The following is a 26,296-nucleotide window of genomic DNA, read 5'->3' as shown; positions in this document are numbered from 1 at the left end:
CTGCGGTAACTTGAATACTGAGAATGTGTGGTATAAGAGGGAGGCAGTCAGGTAACTCACAGGGTCACAGTGCAACTCTCTCACCAATCCCCTTCTCTCTTTCTCTCTCACACACACACACACACACACACACACACACACACACACACACACACACACAGTGTAGTGCAACTGACTCTGAGGAATGTGGGAAATTGGACTGGAGGGTTGTAAAAGAAATGGTTAGAGATTAATCTGGTTTGGCTCTTAGCTGGAGTGCTGTGTAGTGTAGTTAACATATCTGGCATACACAACTGTCCACCACATAACCTTTGAAGGCTAATTATTAGGATATGTGTGTCATAATAAAATAAACAGAGTAGCCTGCACTGAAATGGCACATCTCAAAAAGACATACATTAGTAGTATATGCCTTAGTATTAGAGTACAAACCATGAGCCTGATTTTATACTTGTCAAAAGACATGACCTGACATATAGGGAGTGAAAAAACAATAAGAACAGTTCAACTTAAATCCATCTTTTATTGAAGATTATTTTCACTGTACTGTATGTTCTGAAACATCACAATATCATACTGGGAAAGTAGGAAGTAGCAGAAAAAGAGAAGGATGGAAAAGAACCCTGGGTAAGCACACTCTAAAGGTTAATGTGGAGGGGTGCCTACAAGTGTAAATGTCATTGTAATCTCTATCTGTTCATAAAACAAATTTTCATTCTCAGAACGGTAAAAAGCATTTGAATAAATAAATCTCATTAAATGTTAAAATCATACCATTATCAATCAATACTTGCAGATAGCATGAGCAGATACATAGACAGGAGTGGCACTGGCTTAGAACACCAAGAGTCATTTTCACCCAGCAAGCCCCAGTACATGTCCAATTTCTCTCCTGTAATTCTTTTATGGCCCAAAACATGAAACTAGTTTCCAAGCACTCGCCGTCTCTAAGTCTCTATATGTCTGTATTTATGGTGATTCATAGTCAGCTAAAACATGAAACTACCGTAACTGCTTTGGCGAATTTGCTTTACATCCTGGAAGGGGGGGGGGGGGGGGGCTGATCAAGGTGAAGTCATCTTTACAAAACCTTGCATGTGGCTCACATTTTATTCCACCATCAAAAACAAGGATCAAATAGAATTCTATTACCGAACAAAGAGGGAGATAAGAGAGCTCCCTTCATCATAATGATGGATGATAGCAAGTGGCACAGCAGTGTATTCAGTCCATTCAATGGGGTTAGTGTGGATAATAGGTGATTTACATTGAGACATTAAAGTGTCTCCCTTGCTTCCTTCCCTGTGTTCCTCCTTGTAGCCCAGTGTCTAGCTTAAACATAGTCTGACAACCAAGGACCGTGTTCAGGAGGATGAAACCTTGCACAATGTTAAAAAAGTAGAAAAGCACAGGAGAAACAGTCATTTTAGGACAAGACTCTTGGTTTAGAGGGGCGGCAGTGGCTCAGGGGTAGAGAAACAGCCATTAGAACACGGAGGGTTCCCAGTTCGATCCCAGGCTCCCCCAGAGTTAGTGCCGAAGTGTCCTTGAGCAAGACTCTGAACCCCTAATTGCTCCTACTGAGCAGGTTAGTGCCTTCCATGGTTCCCTCCACCGGTGTATGAATGTGTGTGTGAATGGGTGAATGTAATGCACAATCTATGTAAAGCGCCTTGGATAAAGGCGCTATATAAATGCACCATTTACCATGTAGAGTATCCAAACCCATATCTGTGTGAAGCCTGGCATACTAGTGGTGAAAAGGGTACTGAAGTGACCACCTGCTATTGGCTGATCTTTATGCCAGGTGACATCATTATCGCTTAATCTGGAAACAAATCCAGCCAAAAGCAAATGAAGAGTTCAGTACCCTTCAAGGAAAAAAGCCCACTGCAAAATTCATAGGAAAATGTACTGCCACAGAATTAAAAAGGTACTGTAAGTGATGTTTGTGTGTTAAATAGCTATACATTCAAACAGTTAACTTTAAGAACATTGTTTTTAAAGAGTGTTCGGGTCTCCCCGTCTTTCCAGCTCTTTAGTAAATAAAACATATTTTCAGGTCAGGATACCAATATCATCCAATTAGGAGTGAGAACTCATCAGGCTTTCTTGCCTTTATTGATACATTAGTTACAGTGTATAGACAGGAACCAGGGGGAGTTGGGTCGAGTGACATGAGGCAAAGGCCCACCCGGCCCCCAAAAATCAAACCAAGGACTTGCTGTCAGGCATCAGAATGTGGTATACACCTTAACCACTAGGCTATCAGCACCCCTGAGATTTAAATAACCACTTCACCAATTTTCAACCTATCTTCATAAAATTGATCCTCAGAAGATTGTACAATTTCTGTGCACAAACATAACTGTTTTAAACAAACAAATATCACTTAGAGCACCTTCAAGTCCAATGTATGGGTATACCTCTGGCTTTGATTTTAGCATACTTTATACCTACAAGTCAATTATACTATGCACGTAGTGCATTTACCCATGCTGAACATGCCTGCGGAATACTCAACACAACCCCCACTTTACATTAAAAAAAAAATAAGAAAACATAATCCCAATAAAACAACTCTAACACAACAACAAAATAACTACACATTCAAGTACCTTTGTCATATGGCACCAATGGTTTGTGTACCAAAAGGACATTACCAAGCCAGGAAGCTTCATTAGGCCCATCCTCTTCCAATACTGCTGGTTCAGAAAGCATGAGGAGATTTGCCATGGAATGACTGAAATACAAGTGTACTTTGTGTATATCATCTATTCTATTGTAAAATTACACACATAACATATGCATGGGAATTTTCACCTTCAAAATTGCTGAAAAGCAGAAGCTTCATGAAAAAAATGTTTCCTAAGTCGCTGTCTTTCATGTGGATGAATGGAACAAAAGGCTCTTTTGGACTGCGAAGGGTAACTTTCCATTATATGAAACCTTCCAGGACGCGTCAAAGTGCTGCAAATAGTGGATCTACAAGCTTGGGCTTGTAGATCTGCTATTAGCGAAAAATGTAGAAAGTAGAATGTATATTTTAGTACCACCTCCTGAGGAAGGCCAAAATTTGGTTCTGAGGACCATACATGTATCAAACAGAGGCAAAGTGTATAAAAAAAAATCCGGTTCGCTTAGTTATTGTAGTCGAAAAGAGCCAAAAGTTTCCATTTGACAGTGTGAACACAGTGCAGGACATAAGGGCCTATTGTGTTCTGTTCTACAACACCTGTCTTTAGCTTTGCAGACATATCTCTCCCAAACCCTTAGTTCAGTGACATTTCATTGTTTCCTCACCTCTCTGAGACAGCATGACGGCAGCAGTACATAAGAGCATTAAAAACAATAATACAAATTGTAAGGTGAAAACAAAAAAGGAAATCATACAATATTTCAATCGAATAACGTCTGGAAAAATAAACAAAAACTAGATCCCCCCGAAGGAATTCTTTTGTTAGTCACAAAAGGCAGGTGGTAATTAGAATGTTTGTGTGTGTGTGTGTGTGCGCGCGCGCGCGTACGCTCAGGAAAATAGAAAAGGGAAGAGGGAGCAGGAATGGTTTGGATTAAATCCTTTGAACCCAAATGTGTCTGTGGAGTGTGGATGGTGTCTGTATCATACATGTATCCGCACTCTTTCACACTGTATTCCCCCTTCCTCCCCACACACAACCAGGCCACAAGAAATAGCATGGTGCAGAATAAAAGTGAAAAATAAACAAATTCAAATATATCTATATATAATATATATATTTATATATGGATTTATATTTATATATTTTCTATCTTCTAAATTGAACAGCAGGCTGAAAAGCTTATGACTGGCAACATCTGCCAATGACATTTAGTCTCTTATTCAGTACAAAGTTAAAGAGTCAGAGAGACGAGGGAAAGCGATAGAAATAGGAAGGTTTCATAAGTTAGTAGAAGAGAGAGCAGGAGAAAAGGTGAGGCAGAAAGGTGCGAGAAAAAGCAGCCACACATTGGTTTGAAAACTCTTCTTCACGTAACGCCTTGATGCAGCCATCCAACCACTGCTTGGCTTTTTGGTCAGTAATGTGGCGGATGCAGCCTGCATGGTAGCAGATGGGGACTTTGTGATAGCCACATCCAATTTGACTCAACTCTGGGACCCTCAGATACAGCGCTTTCCTCTTAGGTTTAGGGCTTTTATCTGGGGTTCTGTGGATAAAGCAGGCAACATACTTCTTACAGAAACTAAGTTCAGCATGGTCATCGAGAACAAAATGACAGGATTGTGAAGAAAGCAAACAAGACACGTTGCCTTGCAATTTGCACTTCATGCATCTCCAAGATTCCCTAACTAGCCAACGCTACTGCAGATGACACCAATGCGAACATTGTGTGTGATTGGTGAGAAATTCATATTCCGTAGTGGATGGGCGGGATCTTAACTAATGGAACGCTCAGCGCAAATCACATGGAGTATAAAAGCACTTTGTCCGCAGAGAACTTCAGCAAGCTGAAAAATGGATGCAGCCCGTTTAAGAGAGAAGGGTTGAGACTTAGCGCTGGCTTTGGTCAAGTCCAGTGAGGCTGCAGGAGCCGAGCCAGGGCCCTGCACGTTCTGACGAAGACTGTGGTCATGTTTGTGACCTCCAGTGAAAGGTTACCAGCTAATGCCCCATGCTGAAGTGGACCAGGCCTTAAATGGCCTTGCTGGTGACCAGGGTAACTCGTAGGCAGTCTGGCTTTTGTAGCAGATGAAATGGATGGCTGCCAAGGCAGGTGCAATTGACATTTGCCACTTCTCCCACTTCAGCACTCCTACAGTAGAATGCCGAAAATGCAGCCAGCAAGCCACTTCCATGTATTCGGTGTCTCACAGACGTCCCTGGCTGGCTGTCTCTACTCTCTCAGTTGTGAGGAAGGCACCATAGAGGGTCACCGAGTCAATGTGTCCGCCAGCATCAAAACCAGGGCTGCTCCTGTCTCCTATGTCTATGAAACAAGCCACCACAAAGAGAGCAAAATAAAATCATGGGATACAAACGTGTGCCTTTGTTTCTCTTGTGTATAAATGTGATTCTATTTCCACACTACCGTTTGTAGTTGTCCGCCCCACCCCACCTTGTTCCGTTTCAGAAAAAGAAAATAAACAATCCTGTTTGAGATCCTCTAGGTCAGGTGTGTTTTGTTAAGTTTTTAAAACTGGCATTTCCGCTCCGATTGATCTCCCAGCACAGCAGAAAAAGAAATTAGAATTTTTAAACGGAAGAAACAACCAAAGAAATCAAAGGGTGAATAGGGATGTGATCTTGTGTATAGTCCTTGTTTTTGTTCTTGTGCTGGACAGCTACCAGGGGTCCTCCAACTCGGCTCCATTCTGCAGGGGAGATACAGAGAGTGAGAGAGGGGGAAGAGACATGGGCAAGATGGGTAGAGTCATAACAAGGAGAGAAGGTGAGACAAGAGAGGGCAGAGAAGAGAAAGCAGGGTTGGGAAACGGAGAAGAGAGGGGAGAGAAACCGACACATCGTAATTAGAAAGGACACTCTTTAATAGGGAAACAAACCCTAGACCCTTGTTCATGTGTTGCCTGGTAGAGGTTAAAAACCAATGTGCTAATGCTGCTCAAGCATTGGAAAGGGTCAGCAGTCAACAGCATTGTCTAACACATTTGCACACCTACATCTAACACATCCATTATTCATTTTATTAGCTGCCTGCAGCTGTGTTGCTTGCCTTACATCACAGCGTATTTAGCCTAAAATAGAGTATAACCTTTAGAGGGCAGCAAACAATCAACATTGGTCAAGGTTTTCGTTCCCCTTTAAACTCTTGTTTTGTTGTCTTTGTCCCAACTTAGACTGCAAGGCCAGGTTTTCCTAGAGCTGACACGGATGAAATAAGTTAAGAAAGCAGGAGTGAAGAGTAGGGTGAAGCCAGGAACACTCTCAAACCTCAGAGGACAAACAACATAAATCCCACAGCTGTTAAATACACGTCTTTTTTATTTGGGAAAATCCCAGTTGGGCGGTGTCCCAGTTGGGCGGCGGTGTAGCGTTAGGCGGCAAGCGTACAGCTATGAGACCCCGAAAATTTGATGAGCAATACAATGGTTATATGTCACAGTTATTGTCCATGACATTGCAAGCGGCGCGAAGGCCAGCGGACCTTGGTCCTGCTCTTCGCGCCCGAGCGCCACAGGCGCGAGTGCCCGAAGCCGTGGTGCCCGAAGCCGTGGTGCAATCGTTATATTTATGCCAAGCGCACGATAAACGCATGAATGGGATGAAGATCGCTTGCTTTACAGTCTGTTGGAAAGGCTCCCCCACCGCCTTATCGCTGCACCGCCCAACTGGGACTAGCCCTTTTATTTTTCTTTGCAGGGAGTCATACAGTGCGTGCAATCGTGGAAAGGGTGGGAGCGAGACACAGTGGTGCATGCGTGTGTATGTGTAAGATTGTGCGTGTATCAAGTCATAAAGAGACAAACAAGAGAACATTTGCTCTCTCTCTCACACACACACGCCCTTTAACACTAAATGGATCTCCACATGCTATAGAGTAGTTCTGAGCACAGAGAAAGGACTGATGACAGGGGAAGGAGGGGAAATATGCACAATAGGTGGCCATTGACATGCCTGTGTATGTTTCCATGTGTATATGCGTGTCTATGTACATCTGAAAATGTGTACTTGACGGTCAGGAAAGGGGGTAACAGTTATATATGGGGTCACTTACCAAATGAAACAGGAGGGCTGCGTTAATTAGAGGGTGAACACACAGTTAGACACGGCTACACAACCCTTATCCAAGTGTTGGTGAGGATGTGCGGGTAGTAGAACCCTTATCCCAGTGTTTTGAATCTAAAACTGTTTTATTAAGTGCTTCAGTTAACAGAACAACAACCTGCTAGTATTATTAGCTAGTTTTCCTCATTATAGGGGGACTGCCCACAGCCCAATAGTAAAATAAACAAACTCCAAAAATACACACTGTGACTGTTTATAGTGCTGAATCATCAAAACTATAGTATTGTCTATGTGTTTGTATATCTATTACCCTGCTTTGTACTCTTGTAGCTAAACCAAGACAACACAAGAGACGGCGAGCCCTCTTTCGTAAACGTGCACGGCACGGCACGCAAGCGCACACTCTACTGCCTGAGCCATTGCCGCAATATACTGGAGTCATAGTGTACTTTTAGTACATATAAAGTTATACCTGGAATGCATAGATCCTTGTATAATCTGTCACTCACACCAATAAATGTGCATGCTCACATGTACGTAATAACATGCCCCTGTTCTACAAAAAAAAAGTTACTCCTTTATAGTCACTGATGACTGGCTAATCTTGTAGGGTCTCTCTGGGCCCAGGCAACATTAAGAAAGTTCTGGAATCTGTATGGAACCTGCATTACCAAGGGGCAGATTAAAAAATGCCACTGGTGATAAAGCCGCCCCATATTTGCATACTAGGCCCTGATTGGTCCCTCACTACTTCGGATGGAGTGAAATCCAAAAACAACTGAACTGAGCGGTTCCGGACAAATCTGCAGGGTGCCAAACTGATGCAATTCCCCTTTTCAGAAATCATCTGTCTCATTGGATCATTACATTTGTATTGGATCTTTCTATTTGCAATACGTGTGATAATGTCATTAACCCTATAGCATCCCTATTCTGGGCATGTCGTAGGTGAAAATAAGCAAAGATTCTGTGAAAATAGCAGATGTACAATGCTCACAATATGTGGCATTGTGACGGGATGTGAGCTTGTAGATCTGTTATTTACGCTATTCAAAGTACAATGAAGTATTCAGGGTTAAGTGGTTAAAGAGCTATATTGGCTTCGGCCATATACTGTGCATAAACGTACTCCAATTTCCCATCTATGGCTATATTTTTAGACTTTCCATTTATTTACGTTTTGTCATTACAACATTATGAACGCAATAGTGGCCAAATATAATTGTGCAATCGGTGAGTTATGGATTTGGGAATTCAGTTTGAGAATCAGTCTTTTTTCTGGGAACTATAACATGCACTAAACTAAAAATAACATAGAATGTTGGGTTAGACTCTGCAAATACATTTTCATAACATATTGAATCTAATCGCTTCCTAAAAAAAATCTAAGAAACCCCAGTATGCTTTGGAAAATAGACACCAGTAATGTCAAGAGTACCGCCGAGTCATGGACGAAACATGCCAAACCACTAGTGTGGTCATTAAATACAGACATTACAACATTGATTGCATACTGTATATTGTGCAAGTTCATCCTGAACTTTTAATCAAAGGAAATGACAGTGCAACCCTCCTACTTTCTCCATCAGGCAAACAGATGCTTTGAACCAAGGCGTGTGTGTGTGTGTGTGTGTGTGTGTGTGTGTGTGTGTAGTGTTCTAAAAAAAAAAGAAAGTTCCATAGAGATGATCATCTGTGCAGTGCATGGATACTCACCCCATCCTCTTCCCTGTGTGGGTTCAGATGGTGATATACTGCTTCAATAACACTGCGTCTGAAAGGGAAGAACACACATGTACATTGTACATGCACACAGTTATAAAGAGTTATGGTCCCCGAGTCAGGTCATATTCACTGTATGAAGGTAAATGTGTTGCTTGTAATCAAATCTTACAAAAACATTTATTTTCATATACTGCAGGCCAGTAGGATTAACCCTTCGTGGTGCCCTGTGCTACGGCCTGTTTTGGTTTCCAATTCCCCTGCTTCTCTTCGATTGAGAGAACCACTGAGCTAAAAGGCCAAGGCTACTTTGATGGATGAAGGAGGTGATAAGGTAAATGTAAATAGTGCCCGGTGGAAGTAAATAAAATGTCAGTCATGTGCCACCTGACAAAACAAACAAAGGTTGTAGGTTTGCATATTAACTCATTCAGAGCCCCAGACATTAACGGATTATAATGTCCAAAGTGCCTCCTTCAGGTCCCATTCACTTGCGTTGTCTTATTTTGAAGGCCAGAAGTCCACCGCGCAATCACTTCCGGTCTGACGTCATCGGATCGTGCGCCGGAACCGATCCGTGTCCACGTGGAGTTGTGTAATGGCCGACCGGGAGCTTTTATAACTGTGTAACATAAGCGAGCATCTGCCTCCATCCTAGCTTCTAAAGTGTAGTTTTGAGATAATGGACATTAAAGATGAGATCCCCCGTCCACCTCAATGTTATGGATGGGACTATTTTGTGCTTGTGGAGCCGTGATGATGCGAAATCAGCGACGGATTTCGTCTCCGGACCGCCGGCGATTCTTCTCGGTAATGTACTCGCCGTTACAGTAATCTATTACTTTTCCCGAGATATCCCGTGAATGGCACTACAGATACTCGAGTACATTTCGCGAGACATCTCGCGAATGGCACTAGATGAGTTAAGGTTGAATGAGATCTAAAAGTCCAAATCATATATTAGTTTGTAGGCCACTGTGTGACTGTGTCACGCAAGGCAATCGGTTCACTCGCGCAAGCGACACCTCTGCATGAGTAGATTACTGTAGATGGATATTATTTAGTTAACTATAAAAACAGGAACAGATTGCATCTGTGATATAGTGGAAAGAAGTGCAGAGCTAATGTACTGTAACAAGGTGTAAATATCAGTTGGGTGCACAATCAATGCACAGTATCTGCAAACATGGATGTAACGCTAATTATAATATAGCCGGCCGATAAATTAATTTATTGCCCGGTAAAATATAATCCTGCCGGCCGCGGCCGGCCCCAAAATTACCTAGCGGAAACCCTGTTGAGGGTGTGTGTTATCGTGAATATCATCACTTCTGCGCTGCCAATGGGGTAACACAGGCGTGATGATATTCACGATAACACACACCCTCTCGTGTAATATTGCTTAAGTATATAGCGGTAGTTAATATAATGTCAAGGCATGAGTTTCATACTAACTGGTTTTAAGGATTGACTCAGTGATCAGCGCTACTGTATATGCGCGTCTCAAAGCCACTTTCCACTGGGTTGAAATGTGAGGCATAGCACTGGGCTTATCGCAGGACTAGAATACTTAAATTTAACTTAATTTATTACTTTTATTAAAAGAACATGCAGTCTTTTAAACAACGTAACTAATTACCGCACTCAGCCGAAAGACTACATACATTATACATGAATTCTATGTGGGTGTGGACAGTGGACCTTACTTGCTGGCTAAGCCACCCCCTGGTGGCAAGTTGGGGATTGTTTCAGTGGATAAGTTCCTCATTACAGTCACCAAATCGGGCACGCCGTCCTCCCCTGACCGAGACAGGATCTCTACAACACGGTGAGACAGACAGGTCAGCATTCAGCAATGTGGAAACACAGAGAGAGGAAGGCTTGCACAGAGAGAAAAGGAAAAATGTCACTGATGAGAGGAAGCTGTACAAGTGAAATGAGAATTAGAAAGAGAGAGAGGCCTGCAGTCTAGTAGTTGGGAGAGTGGCACAAGGCCAGTTAAATGTTCAGCCAGAACATTCCTCCTTCTCTCTTTCCCTCTTTCCCTCCGTCTCACCATCTGGCAGGAGCAGACAGCTCCCTGGGGCCAATCATTCACACTACTTCACCCAAACATTAGCCAAAGCTATGGCTTAAACATTCACACTCCATTATACACCTTACCACAATCTGTTATGGCTTTCACACACTTGAAACTGGCGCAAAAATCGTCGTCTCAGACTAGAGTTTGAAGTCATCCATCTACATTGTCCAGTCTTTATTCTGACAATGGAAGGCCCTGCAATTACCTTTCCTCTCAACTCTAAGCCCTGGTTTCTAAACGTACAGTCCCAAATCAAGCCAGAGCAAGAAAGAATGCAAAAATGTGGTCCCATGCTGAAATAATTGAAGCTCCCTAGGATGATGTTGACTCACTACCTGTAACCAGGGAAGAGTCCACATAACTGACTGAGACTGAAGACCTTGTTCAGTCATCTAGAGAGAAGGACGGGATGAAATGTATGACACAGAGAGGGGAGGAGAGCAGAAGGAATGAAGAGAGGGAATGCTTGCTTGAAGGGCAAAGCAGGTCAGCACCACATCATAATTCTGGCTCAGTTCTGGATGACCCTTGAGTAAGCACAGACAGATCTTTGACTTTTGATCTCCAAATAACTTTATGAACAAATAAAACATACTTTATTATGGCTAACAATTCAGTTTTTCACAAGCGCCGACCATACCATACATTAGATCATGTCTGGCCGGCTACTTTTTTACTAGCCTTTTTATATTTAGCAAACTTCAATTAACCTACAGTAAATGTATTACTCCAATGTAGGAAAGATAATAGCTACCTTTTTAACACTTGCATTGCAGATATTCTAGGCTACATTGATTAGTGGGGGGTTTGGATCTCACCTTCCACTCGTGTCTCCAGGTATTTGTTGAGCTCTGCGTCTCTCTTCACTGCTTCCTCCGACACTTTGGGAGCGCCGGGCAAACACACTAACACAACACTCATGTTATCCCGACTCCCCTGGGAGGGAAGGAGGGAAGGCAGAGGAGGATGGGAGAGAGTGGGGAGGGGGAGAGAGTTAATCTGTGTGGGCTGAATATGTGTGAAAATAAGAAAGAAAGAAAATTCATTCATCTATCCACCTGTTTCCGCGGGAGTTTACTGGAGATTATTTGGACCTGTTTGCACCACACTTCCGGTTTAACAGCAGATATACAAGCTCACGTCGCGTCGCAGATGCAACCCATTGTGAGCTTGTAAATCACACTCGGCTGCGGCGCCGGAAGTTCGGTACAGCGTCTGCGCAATGCACTATGGGGCGTTGGAAACTCGTGGATACATTTTACTGAACTAAATCGGATTGCCTCTTTAAAGTGTGTACGTGCAAAATTTCACAGAAATCGTACAAATGCAGTTTGCTAAAATCGGCCTCCTGGTGGCACTATAACAGGCCCATCTGAAAAATGTGTGCACAGTTTCCTCAGAGTTACTACGGGGGGCCGCCAAATCTTTGTGTGATAGAATCATGTTTTTTACATTAACCACTTGAACCCTAGCATCCCTATTCTGAGTGGAACATTAGCCAAAAATAGCAGATCTGCAAGCTTACAACGCAAAATGCACCATGTACCGTTACAACGCCTCGCAGTTGTAAGCTTGTAGATCGGCTATTTTTGGCAAAGAGGTTTATAGAGGGATAAGAAGAGCAGACTAAAGTATTTGACGGTTCAAGTGGTTCAATGTCTGAAAATACACATTACTCCAACATGATGATAGTGCTGTCTAACAAGTCTAAGCTGTCTAAGAAATCTATGAACTTTTTAAATCTGCAACACAATTTTAAAATATATATAGAGGGGGTCCCTGCTTCATCTCTCTCTCAAGGGGTCCTTGGCCTGAAAAGGTAGAAGACCCCTGAAATAGACAATAGCATACTTATATAGACCAATACACACACACGAGCACATCCACTCTCATACAAACACACACCTTGTGCAGGCATGTGTCCACCACCTCATCACATATCCTCTCCAGGTCGTTGGACACCTCCAGCCTGGACCTGATGAACTCACACAGCTCTTCGTTGGACATGACATCCCAGATCCCGTCGCACGCCAGCACCACAAACTGATCGTGCTCCGGGGACCGCACCATCTCAAACACCTCCGGCTCAGGGCTCACAAGCTGCTCTGTGGGGCCCTTGCCATCCACGCACTTGTAGTCGAAGTCCCCCAAGGCCCTGGATACGGCCAGCGAGCCATTCACCCGCTGGATCATGACCGACCCGCCGGCGTTCTGGATACGCTCCTTCTCTCTTGGGTTGCACGGCTTGTGGTCCAGCGTGGAGAAGCAGACCTGTGAGTTGCGGTAAAGGACAGCGCGCGAGTCACCGCAGTTTATGAAGAACAGGTGGTCGGGTGAGAGTAGCACGCCCACGGCCGTGGAGCCACTGCGGTCCATACCGTTCCTCAGGTCAGAGAAGCTCCTCATGTGCTCGTCAATGCGCAGGAAGCCAGCCCGGATGCCAGCCTTCACTGCCTCCACTTTGGGCTGGTCCAGGGCCGGAGAGTCCCCCGCGGAGCCATCTGTGCCAGACTGGGCGTCCTGCGTCCCCACCGCCGCCAAGCTGGCGCTGATCATATGCTCCAGGAGGTGCTTTGAGCAGTAGTTGGCCACCCTCGATCCGGCATGGCCATCGTAGACGGCAAAGAAAGACCAGTCAGCCAGGCCAGGGGCGGGGAGTCCCACCGCGGCTGTGTGAGCGTCCTCCATTTCCACCCGCCAGCCCTGCATGGAGCTCAGACCATAGCGCAGCCCGTTGCCCTCACCGCGGGTGTTGTGCTTATCCGTCTTGGGCTTGTCCAGGAAGGCCCCCATGACTCTGACCTACAGAGTCCACCGCTACCTAAAGTATAGAAGAAGACAGAGAGAGTGAGGGAAATACAGACTTCCACAGACAATGGATACACACACTGACTGTTGAACAGTTCAGCTTCAACTTAGTTGTCCCCGAAGTGCAATTGGTCGTAGAGTGCAACGTAAAAAACAAACATGAAATCACATTAGTAAACGTAGCATTGACTCAGCAGCACTGCATCAATGAACAAGCATAATAATCAGAACTGTTATAAGAACAATACAATGATGACCAGTCATCCCCTTATATAAAGTTTGACAAGCAAATCAATACTTTTATCCTTCTGATGTCTGCCCTAATGTCCTGGTCTGCATTATCTTTATTTTCCTAATTAACAGGCGAGATAGTTTAGGTGGGGTGTGGGGAGTTGTTGCTCTTTTGTTTCCTTTTCTCCTTATAAATGGTTAAGCTGTTCCATCCTCATTTAGTTGGGGACAGGTGACAGAGGACAGCTCCCCACCCCCCTCCCTCCCAAGGACCCCTGGTTGAAAACCAGTCAGCAATGTGTTTCATGTCCTATGGTACTAGTGTCCTCTGAAAAGATGTATCCTTTTTGGATTACATGTGTCAGTGTTTTATGTTTTGGCCTACCATGTCTCCAATAAATACTCCACACAAATCCTGTCCTTGAGGTGCTGTGATTCAGTATTTGATGCACCAATCACAAAAATAAAAATGTATACTAGCCTAGGATTTTAATAAAAATGTTGTCTTTTCTGTTACTGTTCACTTGCTGCTGGGCCTAAACTAATAATTGAACCAAAATAGTGATCATAACGCATCATACTCCAGAAATAGCCCTACTGCCTTTCTAGTTCATGCTCAGAGAGATTGGATAGCAACCTTAAAAGCTTCTTTGGCCAGAGGTAACAGGCTGCTAAGAGCATTAAAGACGCAGTCAGTGATATCAAAAATATGTTTTTCGCACTTTTAAAGCATATCTGTAGTGATAATATGGCCATACCGAACACTGGATGCCAAAAAAAGTGAAGAATTCGAGTGTTTGTGTATTATAATGAAACAATTACAGTCCAGCCCCTAAACAGAAACGTAATGCATGATGACGCAGATCTGTCAGAATGAATAATCCATGAAGTGAGAATGATTGACAGGTGCCTGTATCGATAAACTTCAACAATGGGCCGATATACTGTTGAATAATTCATTCACTGGTGTCAAAGAGTTACACGGATATAGGGCATCGCAGTTTAAGCCCCGCCCATCCTCACTCTGGAGCCGGAGGCGTTTTCCCCATTAATTTCACCATAGACATTTCTTAAAGTATTTATTTAAACATCTTGACAAAGCCACCCCGGCTTGTGAGGAATCATGACAATTAACACAATTTCTTTGCATGCAAACGATTAATTAGAAAGCTGAGAAGAAGGCGAGGGTACAAGTTGTACCCTGCCCTTTTTTCAGCTTTCTAATTAATCGAAAGTATTGTGTTTATTGTCATGATTCCTCACAAGCCGGGGTGGCTTTGTCCGAGGCTTAAAAGACGTTTAAATAAATACTTTATGAAATGTCTATGGATGAAATGAATGGGGGAAACGCTTCCGGCTCCTGAGTGAGGAAAGGCAGGGCTTAAACTGCGATGCCTATAGGTGACGAGACGGAAATAGGTGACCCTCCTTTCTGGATCGTTTCAGGAGGAACTGTGTCACTATAAGGATGTGGAGTGAGTGGAAAACTTGGTTTCATTTTGTCTTTAACAAACTGTGGCGAGATGGAAATGATGCATAGAATTATCTGTCCCCGACTGCATTAGCTAAATGAATGGCAATACCAGCCTCTTCCAAGGGAGTGGTAAACCCATATCTAGCTCAACTCATTGAGTGCCAATCCCGAAATAGTTCGGCTTTATTTGCGGGTACCAGAGTGCCGATCCCGAACTAGTTCGGCTTTTTTTTTTTTTTATCCGTCAGCTGTTTACACGGCCCGCGAGAGCGGCGCGCCGCCGATATTTACCATCCACTCCAATGCAATCCAGGATCTTTAGAGCTCATTTTCTCTGTTTTTTCTCCCATGCATGAGGTGTGCAAGGTTTAATCATGGCTAAATGGCCGAAAATAGGGCTTCTAAAATGCTTGGTAGCCAATAGCTAACTTCAAGCTAACTTCATCCTCTTCCTGTACATGCACAAAGGAAAGTGTTCAGGCAAGTCATGGCTGCAGGGCTTTGTGCATATACCAGCACTGTCTAAGTAGAATTCTCTGGTCATTGGGCGCCCTCTAGTGGTGAAAAGGTGGCACTCAAAGAGTTAATTGGCCATGTAATGACACTACATATAAAGATTGTCACACACTGCTTAACAGGGCTCTTAACAATGGAAAATTGCTCTCTGACTTGCGCAGTATGTCAGAAAATGGCCATAAATGCTCAAACAAGTTAATGGCCAGTCAGCCTATGCAGAGATGTGAAAACTGCATTATGACAGTTGTAACACCGGTCATCAGAAGAAAGAGTTCAGGGCAGGCTATAATAAATTAGGTCGAGGTTTTATACACACATATAATATACAGTATACAGATCCATCTAAAACAATTTGAATATTGTGTAAAAGTTAATTTTCTTCATTTTCTTTTTAAACTTTCATATATATTTAGATTCATTGTGCATGCAGTGAAATATTCAAACTTTTTTTGTTTAAATTTAGATTTTTATGGCACACAGCTTATGAAAATCAAAACTCCACATCTCAAAATATTAGAATATTCCACACGAACACTCAAAAGGATTTAGTTATATGCCTTGAATAATCTCCAAGACGACGGATAATCATGTTTGAATCCCATTTTTTAGAGAGAGACAGGGAGTAACACGCAGCAAGGTTGTCGGGATCGGGACTCGAACCCGCGACGCGATGTCATGCATCAGAGTCTATGTGGTATGCGCCTAAACCACTAGCCCAGCGGGCACCCCATCAGCTCAATTTTCTAGTGACAAAACCAATGTTGTCCTCAATGAAGTAAAAGCATGCCATGCAAGCTTAAAATCTACGAGAGGAGCAAGATAATATGATATAATTATGTCTGGAGACAACAAGCTCTCTGTTCATCGGAACATTGAAACCAGAGACGTCCAAATGCAGTGCATGGCCATTACTCTGGTCAGAATCAACGCAGCCTAATCTCATGCCTAACAGACATCTGTGATATATTGACATATCAACTTAATATTCACAAGCTCATTCTTAGTTAGGTTATTATATAACAAATGCACGCCAATGCAGCGTCAGTGCATTATGTGACCCTCAGATCTGCAGAAGGATATTGATGTGAGACGGATAAACAATGGCACAATAACACTATGGATTCATGACAATCTTACATCAAGTTATGAGAGGTACGCTATTTGAGAATATTTATCACTAAGTGTTCATTATTAAATGTATGATGGGCCCTAGAGCCCATTAAAGCAGTCCACCCAGAGTCATTCTGTGTCTCTCCCAGGTGAAAGCGTTGTTTGGTTTTTCGTTGCTTGGATTTATTTTGTACATTTACACCCTACAGTTACACTACACTTTCACACTATTGACTCTACTGAACGCAACACCTTCTATATTATGCATAGTTGCTTATTACTTGAAACAAATACTGTTTGCGCTGTGTGTGTGTGTGTGTGTGTGTGTGTGTGTGTGTGTGTGTGTGTGTGTGTGTGTCTAAAGTAATCTAAAGTAAACTAAACGCTTGTTAATGTTATGGGTTGGCAACCATCTCACTACTGACTGCAGTGTAAGGAGCCCTCGGCTAGTTGTCTATTACAGTTTTTGCAGCTAGTGTCGTCAGCACTTGCCCCAGTCACAACCTTCTAGTGTCTTCCAGCAGGATGTGGGTTGTTGAAGCTGACAGAGATCCACGTCGCTCCACTGCTGGTTCAGATCCCAGACAAGCCCTATTTTTGTTATGAACTGGCTCCAATTTAGGACAAAAATGGGAGACCACACACAAAGGATAAATGAAAGTAATTTAACTAATAAGCAACTATATACATCATGTACTTACTACAAGGTGAAGTGTTCAGTCAGATGTACAGTCAGTAAGGTAATGAATTAATGAGTGTATAGATGAGTGAAATATTAGTGTAAGCCAAGGTTTTAAGAAAAAAATTAAACCAAATTAAAACGTCTGGTAGGTGTTCTCCTAAGAAAAGACCAACATCAGATTCATGAAAGGGTGTGTACAGCCTAGATTTGCGTGCATCTCAGGTGTGACTGTCCTGTCCTATGTGAAACAAACCTCACCACAATGAAGGGACTGTAGTGCAACTGCGTCGCTCGTCAAAAATAACAGATCTACAACAAGCTTACAACATATCGCAACAGCTTGACAACTTGTAGATCTGGTGTATTGTGTATGTAAACGTGAGGGCAAATAAAGTGTTGCTATTGTGTGTAAAATGAGAAGAACAAAGTTTTATGTCACAGGACAAAATAACGGGCTAATAAAGCATGGCAGGATATTATGTAAGCTTTTTCTACTGAATTGCTCACTTTGATGATGCTGGAATCCAGGACACACCAACGCCGGCCTGCTATCAAATAGATTATTGATCAGGGAGATATCACTGAGGGGAAATCCGTCCTTTAGATTAAAACATCTTATCTGCTGCCCTATGTCGGGATTGGGAATATATTTGGGAGGAATGGACACAGCTAGATTCCATCCAGACTGCATCATCATCAGAGGCAAGACTATTAGGCTATCGTTTGCAGCGTTTGTGATCAATCAGTTTCATGATTGCTATTGAAGATGAATAACTACAGTCAGCAACATGGAGGTGCATCTGTGGTCTCCTGCAACATTAATAGCAGGATAGGCTATGCATTGACACCTGGTCCTCTGAAACAAGCAGGCACACATACTGTACACCTGCTGCCTTTGCATTCTTTTGATGGAAAGCTCCTATGAGCATAACAGTAAACAGACATCTTAAAATCTTAAAATATGAATACATTATAATTGCCATGTATAACTAAAATCGGAAATAAAAAACACCTCCAATATTTTATTTATTTTATAAATAGTTTGTCTTTCACTCAATAGGGACAGCTCCCGTCGCAAGTTGTCATATGTCCGTGTTTGGTACAGCCAAAGTATGGAATCCATACGATAACAAAAAAAAACAACGGTTAATATGAGCATCAAAACAATATTTTAAATACTTTTTATTAACACAGTTTTCCATAGGGATGGACCAAACGGACAAACAACATCAACTTTGACGGGAGTTGTCCCCATTAAGTGAAAGATACATTTTTCTAAAAATAAATATAATATTAGTTATAGAGAGCAATTAATACGTTTAATAATTAATAAGACTTGTCCTACTTCCTATGCAAAACACTAACACAAACTCATTCTGTCTCCTGAACTGGCTGGGTGTTTTATGTTGGAACAATCCCTCAAATACAAATTCACACATGCCTCATATGGTGATAAACACTAAGCTGCGTGTGTGTGTGTGTGTGTGTGTGTGTGTGTGTGTGTGTGTGTGTGTGTGTGTGTGTGTGTGTGTACAAAATAACGGAACCAGTTGCCATTTGCTCATCTGCTCACAAACACAAAAATCCTGCATACTGAGGGTATGACTAATTGCATTTGTGGGGTGTGAGTAAGTGGGAAATAGGCTAGCTAGTGGAGCTGGAGCGATTGCAAGCCTCAGGCTTTGGGCCTGGGAGGCTAGATTTAACAAGCTAATTTGATTTAGCGGTCAGCTGCTGATGGAATCCACGCAGGGCCAGATTAGCTTGTCAAACGTACACCGCAGACTGAACACAGCAATGACCCCTTTCACTTACACACACACACCCACTGTACAAGCCCCTCTCTGGCTCTCTGTTAGCAATGTGCTACTGCTCTGTGTTCTCAAATGATAACCTCCTGCCTTGTATTCCATTACATCACTTGGTAGACCAACAACAGGTGTCTATTCAAATAGCTTGTTTGTCATAGCAATGACGGCAAAGGGACTGTGTTTGTAGCCTGGCACGATTGCCAGACTGATCACGTAGTCTGGCAATGCCAGCCTACTGTGTTTGTAGCAATGTAACATAGTTGTGGGAGATGATGCATGTCATGATGATAACGACTAGGATTTAAAATAATGAGCAGTAGGCCATTAGTGGTATTAATACAGTACCAAGGGATCGTCTCTGTTATAAACACAGGAATGACCATATAATGACCATATAAGGGCAACAATAAAGTTGCCCATTTGTGCCTATCTGACTTTAGATTTAAGTGTGTACTACGCATTAAACCCATTGCATACAGTACCAAACTACACAGGACTCAAACTGCAATTAGTTCTCCTAATACTCAAGCCAATATCAAGCTTTAAGTCTTACTGTACTATATGTCCACTGTCTATCCTTGTCCACTCTCTGAATGTATGCTCTGTAATGTCAACACCCTACTACTGTGACTCCTATACTGTATGGCCAAGTACCTTGTCTGTCACCATGACTTTTAAGTGTTATATTGTTTTATGTTGGGTTGTCAAGGCACCATGAGCGAAAGCAAATTGTTCCCGTACTTGGCAATAAAGTGTTTCAGATTCACATCCTGATAAAGACTCTTATCAGGCTTAAAGTTGTACCATGTAACTTTTTTTATAAAACAAATCTTAAAATGGTCCTAGCTGTTAAATCGCTAAAGTTTTAGAACCCCCACTCCGTTATTTTCAGCTTCTAAAGCCTTCTCTTTATATGTTTTCTATGATCCTGGCCGTGGACCGGTTTTCGCGCAAAAATTGCGTCATCACACTACCGGCCAATCACAGCGAGGGTTATACACTGCCGGCCAATCACAGCGCAGAACATACACTGCCGGGCTCTCTGGTGGGTTTAGGAAACACGCCTTCAGGAAGTACACTGCAGTGTTTACACTGGAGGAGTCTAGCATGTAACTCTCTAACCGCTGCTCGTAGAAGGACACGGGAGACCTCATTGAAAGCGTCTCGGCGAGGCGAGGCGGACGCGGTGGTCTGACGGCCCGGTCCGCGAGCGAAAAACGGACGAAAAAAGCAAACGCGACCGCGGTTTGCTATACTGCTACAGACCACCAGTTGAGCAACTTACACAGTATGGCTTTAAGTCCCATTGGCCAGTGAGGGGTCTCAATCAAGACACAGTTACTGGAAAGGATAGAACAAGCTTGCCATCTGAACTTAGATACATTTTATGCTGGTTCAAGGGCCAAGAATTGATCGGATTGATAGGGTTTCCACAAAAAAAGGAAAAGGAACAAAAAAAAAAAAGAACATACAGTGAAGTCATAGTCAAGAAGAGATATCAGTCGAGCAAGATTATTTGCGATAGGTTTGTTTGATAGATATTGAGTTCTTCACGCTGGGAAGAAAATGCTGTGTTGCCTTCCCAGGGCCCGCAAACTTGAGAGGTCAATTATAGCTAATCGGAATGGAATATGAAAAATCAGATACATCTTGACTTCCAGACAGAGCAGAAAGAACAGACGACAGATGGACGGACAAACGCGGATGGACCGACAGGGGTGTAAACATAGTCTTGGGTCTTCGGCTCTCCTGGTGGGAATAATAAATCGACAGTTACATTCACTTGATAACCAGCCGCCGATAACAAACTGCAACAATTTCTGAATTCAATATTATAGTTTCTATGAAAGCCCTGGCATAACTGGGAAACCTGAACAAGAGCTTCCAAGATGTGCTGGCCTCTAGTACATAGTATAGCAGTCAGCGGTTACTGTAACATCTGTGGTAGGAGGACCTCAAGGGACAGGGAAGGCTTTTTGTACAAGGACAACCGGTCGATCACAGCAGGGATAACTTGAACCTCATCTTTGATGACTCATCATCTTTATACAGACATAGAAGCCTGTATCAACTAAACGGCAGTTTCCTGGCAAAAGTGCTCTGTGCAGACACAGCTTAAGACGGCTCCAGTGTAGCGGCGTCTGCCTGTGGCCTGCAAGCTCCTAAGCACGGCCAAATAGGAGCCGATCTGACCGGTCCCAAAGAGGACCAACGCAGTAGTGTAATAATACTGGACCTTGATAAGATTCTCAGTAAGAGGGAGACAGAGGGATTTTGTGTGCCCCTATTCTCCCTCTCCCATGCAGAAAACTGGCCTGCCTTCAACTTTACTCCCAGAGCCGAGTGAAAGGAACAGGGAGATGAATGGTATGTTATTGTATGACAAAAAAATATGCATTTGTAATTGGAGAGCACAGTTCATGCAGGACATTCAAGTATGTGTGTGTGTGTGTGTGTGTGTGTGTGTGTGTGTGTGTGTGTGTGTGTGTGTGTGTGTGTGAGTGAGTGAGAGAGAGAGAGAGAGAGAATGTGAATAAAACACTCACAGAGGAAGTTATGAAAATAGTGTATCATAGAGCCACAATGAATGTGTTGACATGCACACAGTAATCCAGATATTTGTTTTTGTCCTGGTTAAGACCATATATAAAGGTGCTTCATTTCCCAAATAATGTAATCTATCTATAAATGCGAGAAGTCTCTGCGTGTCTGTCTGTGTGTCTGTAATCCGCGTATCTCGAGAACCGTTCGTCCCACCGGCTTCAGATTCGGCACGCGCGTTCCCTGCCGCGGCACGGAGTGCAGTGCCGGGTCTCGACCCGACCCGACGCGCGGTTTTCCCGAACCGGCGCGAAACGTTCGGAATCTCCTTATGCGGGGTTGATTGTTGACATCAGGCTGTTCCGGAGGAAATCGGCGAAAGCTCTGACTCATTGTGACATCACTTCATAAAAGGCTCTGACATCACGTACGCCACATGAGTCAACAAAAAATCTCTGTGAGTGAGTGTGTATGTATGTAATCCGCGTATCTCGAGAACCGTTCGTCCCACCGGCACGCGCGTTCTCCATAATCCATATATGGGAATAAAATGAATGCCTGTATGCGGAGCTGATGTCTGACATCAGAGTTTTCCGCAACCGGTACTGTGTGTGCAGAGATCTTCATATATGGGCATAAGTGGACAAAGACAAACAGATGGTCAAAACGGGTCCTATGACAACAGGTATATTGGGGTTTGCATTAAAGGGTGGGGCATTCATGGGGTTTGCATTAAAGGGTGGGGCATTCATTCCCTATTTCAAATTCGGCACGCGCGTTCCCCACCGCAGCAGGTAGTGCAGTGCTCGGCCTCGACCCGACCCGATACACGATTTTCTGGAACCATCACGAAAGGTTCGGATTCTGATGTCTGACATCAGGATTTTCCGGAACTGGCACTGTGTCTGCATAGATCTCCATATATGGGCATAAAATGGATGCAGACAGATAGATACAGATATCTCCATATATGGGCATAAATGGACACAGGCAAACAGATGGTCAAAGATCTCCATATATGGGCATAAAGTGGACGCAGACAGACAGATACAGATATCTCCATATATGGGCATAAATGGACACAGGCAAACAGATGGTCAAAACGGGTCCTATGGCAACAGGTATAATGGGGTCTGCATTAAGTTTGTCTCCTCCTCCATCTGTTTGTCTGTGTCCCTTTATTCCCATTATGGAGATCTCTGTATATCTGTCTGTGCCTCCGACTGTGTTGCAGACACAGTGCCGATTCCCCCTTTAATGCAAACCCCATTATACCTGTTGTCATAGAACCCGTTTTGACCATCTGTTTGAAAAAGCGACAGAGATCTCATATATCTCGGCCTCGACCCGACCCGATACACGATTTTCTGGAACCATCACGAAAGGTTCGGATTCTGATGTCTGACATCAGGATTTTCCGGAACTGGCACTGTGTCTGCATAGATCTCCATATATGGGCATAAAATGGATGCAGACAGATAGATACAGATATCTCCATATATGGGCATAAATGGACACAGGCAAACAGATGGTCAAAACGGGTCCTATGACAACAGGTATAATGGGGTTTGCATTAAGTTTGTCTCCTCCTCCATCTGTTTGTCTGTGTCCCTTTATTCCCATTATGGAGATCTCTGTATCTGTCTGTGCCTCCGACTGTGTTGCAGACACAGTGCCGATTCCCCCTTTAATGCAAACCCCATTATACCTGTTGTCATAGAACCCGTTTTGACCATCTGTTTGAAAAAGCGACAGAGATCTCATATATGGGCATAAAATGGACGCAGATAAACAGATATCTCCATATATGGCATATATGGGCATACAATGGACGCAGAATCACAAATATCTCCATATACGGGCATAAAAGGGACACAGACAGACAGATACACAGATCTCCATATATGGGCATAAAATGGACGCAGAGAGACAGATATCTCCATATATGGGCATATATGGGCATAAAATGGACCCAGAACTATAACTGCAGTGATCTCCATATATGGACATAAAATGGACACCGACAGACAGACAGATATCTCCATATATGGGCATAAATGGACACAGGCAGACAGATGGTCCAAACGGGTCCTATGAAAACAGGTATAATGGGGTTTGCATTAAAGGGCGGGGCATTCATTCCCTATTTACATTGTTCCGAGTTGGCCAGGTCGCCGACTAGACGCTGGGAAGGGCGGCCCAGCTTCTAGTATTCTAAACTACTGTAAAAACAGAATCAATGCAGATCACAAAAAATATATACAGATCAGTCTCAGAAAATATGAATATTTTGTATAAAAGCATTGCAGATGCCATAGCACCCCAAATCATAACTGACTTTGGAAACTTCCCACTGGACTTCAAGCAACTCTGACTTCAGAAGGTTGACATTTCTCTAAAATAAATCCTTGTTTTGAGTGGTCTTGTGCAATGTTGTAATATTTTGAAATATGGACTTTTAATATTCATGAGCTGTATGCCACAAAAAACATGTTAACAAAAAAGGCTTGGAATAATTCACTGAATGTGCAATGTATCTAGAATATATGAAAGTTTCAAGAAATATATGAAAGTTTCGAGACTATTTACTTTTACAAAATATTCTAATATTCTGATATTGATCTGTACATTAGATGTTCATCATGTACAATATTCCTTAGATTTCAAAGTCATCATAACCAAGTTTCTAATTTCTATAGCTAGATATCCGACGTTGTATAGCTGAAGTCTAGGGGCAGTGCGGCAGGGCCTACAGTAGTAACAGCATGACTGGGGCAGGATTTCACACTGACGTTCCAACATAAATATGCCACCAATGATGGTGCCATTTCTAGAGTCAAAGAGCGTCCGACCTCTGACCACACAGACACACACAACCCAATAAAAGGACAACGTTGCAATAAAACATGTCAACACCTGTAGCCTACGTCTGTCAACACCTGTAGCCTACGTCTGTTTTAAAGGTATAACGAGCAAAGGAGCCACAGAGCTCAACTTAGTGGTGATTCTTAATCTCTCCATAACATCATGAGCCTTTGTTCTGTTGATTTGACCCTAAGGTCAATGTGCCTTGCAGCACTCCGAAAGTGAATTGTGTTGGCATGTTATCAGTGGTGTAACTAAGGATACTTCCTTATATACTGTACTTCATACTTTACTTACTTGAGTATTTCCAATTTTTAGTAGGCCTACTTTTACTTCTACTCCACTACATCTCAGAGGCAAATATTGTACTTGTACTTTTACTCCACTAAAATGATTTGACTACTCATAAACATTGACCACTACATATTGGCCAGTTAAAAATAGCCGATTTACAAGCTCACAGTGCGTTGCATCTTCGATCTGCTATTTTCAAAAGATTGTTATACATTTGAAAACTTGAAATGGAACATTCTGCATCATGTCATGAGTACTTTTACTTTTGGTACTTTAAGTACATTTCTGCATTACAGCATTGATACTTTTACTTAGGTAAAAAGTTTCAGTACTTTTTCCACCACTGCAATAAGAGAGGCAAAACAATAAAGAGTTGACCCAACAACGACATGATGCCATTCTCCGTCATGTTGCTATCCCAACGACAACGATAAGAGTTCAAAATGAGGCCACTGTACCATCTGGGCACGCACACACGCACACACACACACACACACACACACACACACACACACACACACACACACACACACACACAGTTGTCAATAATGTGCTCTCTATGAGCCAATAATGTCCAGCATGCTTGTGTTAGAAGTTAGAACAGTGAATCTCAACATGTTCAGGCCGCGACCCCCACAATAATCATATTTTAACTGGGGACCCCCCACCCCGACGAGCACTAAAGAGTTGAGGCCTTACATTTAGTATAATACGGTTCTATTGTGAAAAAAGCAGATCTACATGCTCACAACGCCTCGCAACTGCCTCTAATATTTGACAATTTGGCCAATGTTTAATTTGACATTTTAGAGGTTTTTATGTCCTCGAATTGTCATGTCACTTTAGAAATGTGCACATACCCTCTACACTTAAACTTGACGTTGGTTTGTTTACTGTTGAGTGAGAAAACAATGTTGCACATTAAGTTAATCATCTGGGGACCCCTCAAAATAATGTGGGGACCCCCCCTGTGGGTCCCAGCCCACAGGTTGAGAACCAGTGTGTTAGAATTGACTGTTTACTGCAGATATTAGCCACAACCAGACTTCTCTCCCAGCCGTTGAAAGGTTATACTTACTTTAATAGCACTCAAATCGGACGTGCCAGTCCTCTCTTTGTGTCTTCAGCGTCTACGGTGATGATCGATGGAAAAGCTTGTCTTATAGCTGTGTTTAGATAGCTAACGTTAGCCACGGTCGCCTTTTCACCCCCCTCTGCTCGTTTGCTAGCATCGATGGAGCTAGCCAGCATTGATTTCACGCGATCAGTTCTCCCTTTGGCATGTCCATGCAGTGGTTTGGGGATTTTAAATACATGTCTGGCATTGTCAACGTGAACGACGGTAAGACATGTGGCTAATTTAAAAGTAAAAAGAAGCCGTCGCGATAACAGGTAAACCTGGCTAATTGTTGCTAAGGCTAAATGTATGGAAGA

At 43.0% G+C, this 26,296-nt stretch overlaps 1 protein-coding gene across 2 annotated transcripts; it reads right to left on the bottom strand.

Moving 5' to 3' along the window:
• Nucleotides 1-618: 618 nt before the first annotated feature.
• On the bottom strand, nt 619-26,296 carry ppm1ba (protein phosphatase, Mg2+/Mn2+ dependent, 1Ba). Of its 2 annotated transcripts, XM_080740939.1 has the most exons (7): nt 25,941-26,296; nt 17,171-17,276; nt 12,436-13,332; nt 11,349-11,466; nt 10,154-10,265; nt 8,442-8,499; nt 619-5,353 (listed from the first exon to the last, which is right to left on the bottom strand). In XM_080740939.1, the coding sequence occupies exons 3-7, from the start codon at nt 13,321-13,323 to the stop codon at nt 5,324-5,326; spliced, it is 1,206 nt and encodes a 401-aa protein (XP_080597065.1). In that variant the 5' UTR covers nt 13,324-13,332; nt 17,171-17,276; nt 25,941-26,296; the 3' UTR covers nt 619-5,323. The 2 variants fall into 2 exon arrangements, with proteins under 2 accessions (XP_080597065.1, XP_080597064.1); XM_080740938.1 differs by lacking the exon at nt 17,171-17,276 and having other exon boundaries at nt 12,436-13,351.

This window comes from Nannobrachium achirus (assembly GCF_963921795.1).
Source record: "Nannobrachium achirus genome assembly, chromosome: 13".
Classification (NCBI taxonomy): Eukaryota; Metazoa; Chordata; class Actinopteri; order Myctophiformes; family Myctophidae; genus Nannobrachium; species Nannobrachium achirus.
Note: the sequence above shows the minus strand (reverse complement) of the source record. Positions and strands in the feature narration are given on the sequence as shown.